This window comes from Carcharhinus amblyrhynchos, unplaced genomic scaffold, assembly GCF_965287045.1.
Source record: "Carcharhinus amblyrhynchos unplaced genomic scaffold, sCarAmb.v2.hapA scaffold_949, whole genome shotgun sequence".
Classification (NCBI taxonomy): domain Eukaryota; kingdom Metazoa; phylum Chordata; class Chondrichthyes; order Carcharhiniformes; family Carcharhinidae; genus Carcharhinus; species Carcharhinus amblyrhynchos.
The window spans coordinates 17329-21342 of record NW_027650689.1 but is presented as its reverse complement, the minus strand read 5'-3'; the positions used below and the strand labels follow the sequence as shown (position 1 = coordinate 21342).

General features: G+C 71.8%; 1 protein-coding gene across 1 annotated transcript; it reads right to left on the bottom strand.

Annotated features, from left to right (window-relative positions):
- Nucleotides 1-261: 261 nt before the first annotated feature.
- LOC145340348 (uncharacterized) lies at nucleotides 262-3784 on the bottom strand. Its single transcript, XM_080184805.1, has 2 exons — nucleotides 3733-3784; nucleotides 262-2097 (listed from the first exon to the last, which is right to left on the bottom strand). Exon 2 carries the CDS (start codon nucleotides 2089-2091, stop codon nucleotides 262-264), a length of 1830 nt encoding a protein of 609 aa, XP_080040931.1. The 5' UTR covers nucleotides 2092-2097; nucleotides 3733-3784.
- Nucleotides 3785-4014: the final 230 nt, after the last annotated feature.

Below are 4014 nucleotides of genomic sequence, written 5' to 3'. Positions count from 1 at the left end.
CTGGTCTTCAGGTTCGAGGTCAGGAGCTTCGCATTTGACACCTCGCTGATGGTTGCGTTCGCCAATCTCTCCCGCCCCCCGTCTCCCAACCCCCGCACGACCCTGGTCCCCCCGCAGAGCTGCGTCGGGGAAGGCCACTGGCATTCTCTAAGGATCTATCGTATCCGTGCGCACCTCCTCCCAACCCCCCCCCAACTCCCCTTCGCCCTATCCAGAGTGTTGATTGGGGGGGAGGGGGAGGGGGAGGAAGGTCACCCTCGGCTAATTGGAGCCGGAGGCCGGCGGGGGGGCGGGCAGGTACGGCAGGAGGAGGACGAGGGAGGGGAGGGAGGAGGAGGAGGGGGGCGAGGCGGAGGAGGGGGGGCCTCGGCCGGGCCCGGTTTGGCCTCGGGGGCGACGAGGAACATGGCGTCGGCGGTGGCGGCGGCCGTGGGCCCCTCCGGGGTGGGGGCGGCCGGGCGGGGAGGGGAGGGTCCGCCCTCCCCCCCACCCCCACCCCCACCTCCTCCTCCTCCTCCTCCACCCCCCTCCCCCTCCGTGCCGGCCTGGTGGGTGCGCTGGTGCCGGGCGCAGGCCCGAGCGCCCGGCGAAGGCCTTGCCGCAGAGGGGGCAGGGGAAGCGGCGGGGGAGCTGGGGGGGCCCGGGCGGGTCGGCGGGCGGGTGGGCCCTCTGGTGGCGGCGCAGGGCGGCCCGGCCCTCCAGCACGGCGGGGCAGAGGGGGCAGGGGGCCCGGGCGTGGGCCCGCTCGTGCTTGCGCAGGCTGGAGGAGACCACGAAGGCCTTGTCGCACAGGCCGCAGCGGTAGGGCCGCTCGCCGGTGTGGGTGCGCCGGTGCTTGGTGAGGGCGGCCCGCTCGGCGAAGGCCTTGCCGCAGTCCGGGCAGGGGTGGGGCCGGTGGCCCGAGTGGGCCAGCCGGTGGCGCTTCAGGTCCCAGGAGGCGGCGAAGGCCTTGCCGCAGTCCGGGCAGGGGTGGGGCCGCTCGCCGGTGTGGGTGCGCCGGTGCAGGGCCAGGTCGGCCGGCTGCCGGAAGCTCTTGGGGCAGCGGTCGCAGCGGTGGGGGCGCAGGCCCGCGTGGCAGCGCTGGTGGCGCCGGAAGGACGAGGGGTCGGCGAAGAGGCGGCCGCAGGCGGCGCAGAGGTAGGGCCGCTCCCCCGAGTGGGTGCGCCGGTGGTTGCTCCAGGAGGACCGCTGGGTGAAGCCCTTGCCGCAGTCCGGGCAGCGGTGGGGCTTCTCGGCGGCGTGGATGCGCTGGTGGCAGGCCAGCGAGGAGGAGCGGGCGAAGGCCTTGCCGCACTGGGCGCACTGGAAGGGCCGCTCCCCCGTGTGGCGCCGCTGGTGGTTGCGAAGGTCCTTGAGCTCGGCGTAGGCCTTGCCGCAGTGCGAGCAGGCGTGGGGCCGCAGGCCGGCGTGGGCCCGCCGGTGCTTGCGGCACACCGAGGGGTCGGCGAAGGCCTTGCCGCACTCGGGGCAGGCGTAGGGGCGCTCGCCCGTGTGCTGGCGCTCGTGGACCCGCAGCTTGGCGGGGCTGGGGCAGGCCTTGCCGCAGTGGGCGCAGCAGCAGGGCCGGGGGCCGGAGGAGGAGGAGGAGGGGGAGGGGGAGGCCGGGCCCGGCTCCTCCTGGGGCCCGTGGGCCTGGGCCGCGTGCACCCTCAGGCAGCGGGCCCGGGCGAAGGCCTTGCCGCACTGGGGGCAGCCGAAGGGTTTCTCGCCGCTGTGCGAGCGGGCGTGGTTCCGCAGCTCCGAGGCCGTGCGGTAGGCCTTGGCGCAGGCGGGGCAGGGGTGGCGGCGGGCCGGGCCTCCCCTCCCCGCCGGCCCGCCCTCGGCCTGGCCGGTCCTCTCCGCCTCGCCGCCTCCGTCCCTCGCCGCCTCCGCTCCTCCGTCCTCCTCCTCCTCCTCCTCCTCCGGGGGCCTCGCCGGCGCCTCCTTGCTCTGGTGCTGGGCACTGCGGGCGTGGGCCGGGGCCCGGGCCAGAGGGGCGGAGCTCTCCCCGCACTGGGGGCGGACGAGCAGCTCCCGGCGCCGCGCCCCGCGTTCCGACTGCCTCCTGGACGGGGGGGCTGGGCCCGGCTCTGCAGGCCCTTCCGAGGCCATCGTCTCCTGTGGGGGGGGGAGACGGGGAGGGGTTGGGGGGGGGGGGAGGCAGAGGGAGGGACGGGGAGAGACCGGGGGAGGGAATGGGGAGGCAGAGACAGAGAGACATTAGGAATTATTTTGGTATCTCAAACCAGAGGCCCCCCCCAAACCCAAAACACACGGAACCACCCCCCCCCCCACCACCCACTCAAACACACAGTCCCGAGGTCGTACACTGGGACCGCCCAGCTCCACACTGGGACCGCCCAGCTCCACACTGGGACCGCCCAGCTCCACACTGGGACCGCCCAGCTCCACACTGGGACCACACACTTCCCCAGCCCCTCCACACTGGGACCACCCAGCTCCACACTGGGACCACCCACTCCCCCAGCCCCTCCACAGTGGGACCACCCTGCTCCACACTGGGACCACACACTTTCCCCCAGCCCCTCCACAGTGGGACCACCCAGCTCCACACTGGCACCACACACTTCCCCCAGCCCCTCCACAGTAGGACCACCCAGCTCCACACTGGGACCACACACTCCCCCAGCCCCTCCGTACTGGGACCACCCAGCTCCACACTGGGACCACCCACTCCCCCAGCCCCTCCACAGTGGGACCACCCAGCTCCACACTGGGACCACCCACTCCCCCAGCCCCTCCACACTGGGACCACCCAGCTCCACACTGGGACCACCCACTCCCCCAGCCCCTCCACAGTGGGACCACCCAGCTCCACACTGGGACCACCCACTCCCCCAGCCCCTCCACAGTGGGACCACCCAGCTCCACACTGGGACCACCCACTCCCCCAGCCCCTCCACACTGGGACCACCCAGCTCCACACTGGGACCACACACTCCCCCAGCCCCTCCACAGTGGGACCACCCAGCTCCACACTGGGACCACCCACTCCCCCAGCCCCTCCACAGTGGGACCACCCAGCTCCACACTGGGACCACCCATTCCCCCAGCCCCTCCACAGTGGGACCACCCAGCTCCACACTGGGACCACACACACCCCCAGCCCCTCCACAGTGGGACCACCCTGCTCCACACTGGGACCACACACTCCCCCAGCCCCTCCACAGTGGGACCACCCAGCTCCACACTGGGGCCACACACTTCCCCAGCCCCTCCACAGTGGGACCACCCAGCTCCACACTGGGACCACCCACTCCCCCAGCCCCTCCACACTGGGGCCACACACTCCCCCAGCCCCTCCACACTGGGACCACCCAGCTCCACACTGGGACCACCCACTCCCCCAGCCCCTCCACAGTGGGACCACCCAGCTCCACACTGGGACCACCCACTCCCCCAGCCCCTCCACACTGGGACCACCCAGCTCCACACTGGGACCACCCACTCCCCCAGCCCCTCCACAGTGGGACCACCCAGCTCCACACTGGGACCACCCACTCCCCCAGCCCCTCCACAGTGGGACCACCCAGCTCCACACTGGGACCACCCACTCCCCCAGCTCCTCCACAGTGGGACCACCCAGCTCCACACTGGGGCCACACACTTCCCCAGCCCCTCCACAGTGGGACCACCCAGCTCCACACTGGGACCACACACTCTGGGGCTGCAGTCTGGGCTGAACTGGATGTCGGGCTCTAGGACCCTGGGGCTCCCCTCTCCCTCTCTCACCCCCTTTGTGACGCTTCCCCTCTCGCGCGCCTGCACCTGGGACCCGCCGGAACCGGAAGTTGCGTCAACTTCCGATCGCCGCTCAAGGGGAGGGAAACCCGCAAGAAGCGGTCCCCCCCGGAAGCCCGGAGATAAAGAGCCCGGGAGAAAGGTTCCGGGAGCTGGAATAAAAGTTCCTACCTCCACAACAAGCCCAGTGTGTGGGGGGAGGTGATGGCTGTTGAATCTGGGGGGGTTTTAGAGAAATGTTTCTTTGTTTATGAGTGCAAATGAATGTGTTTG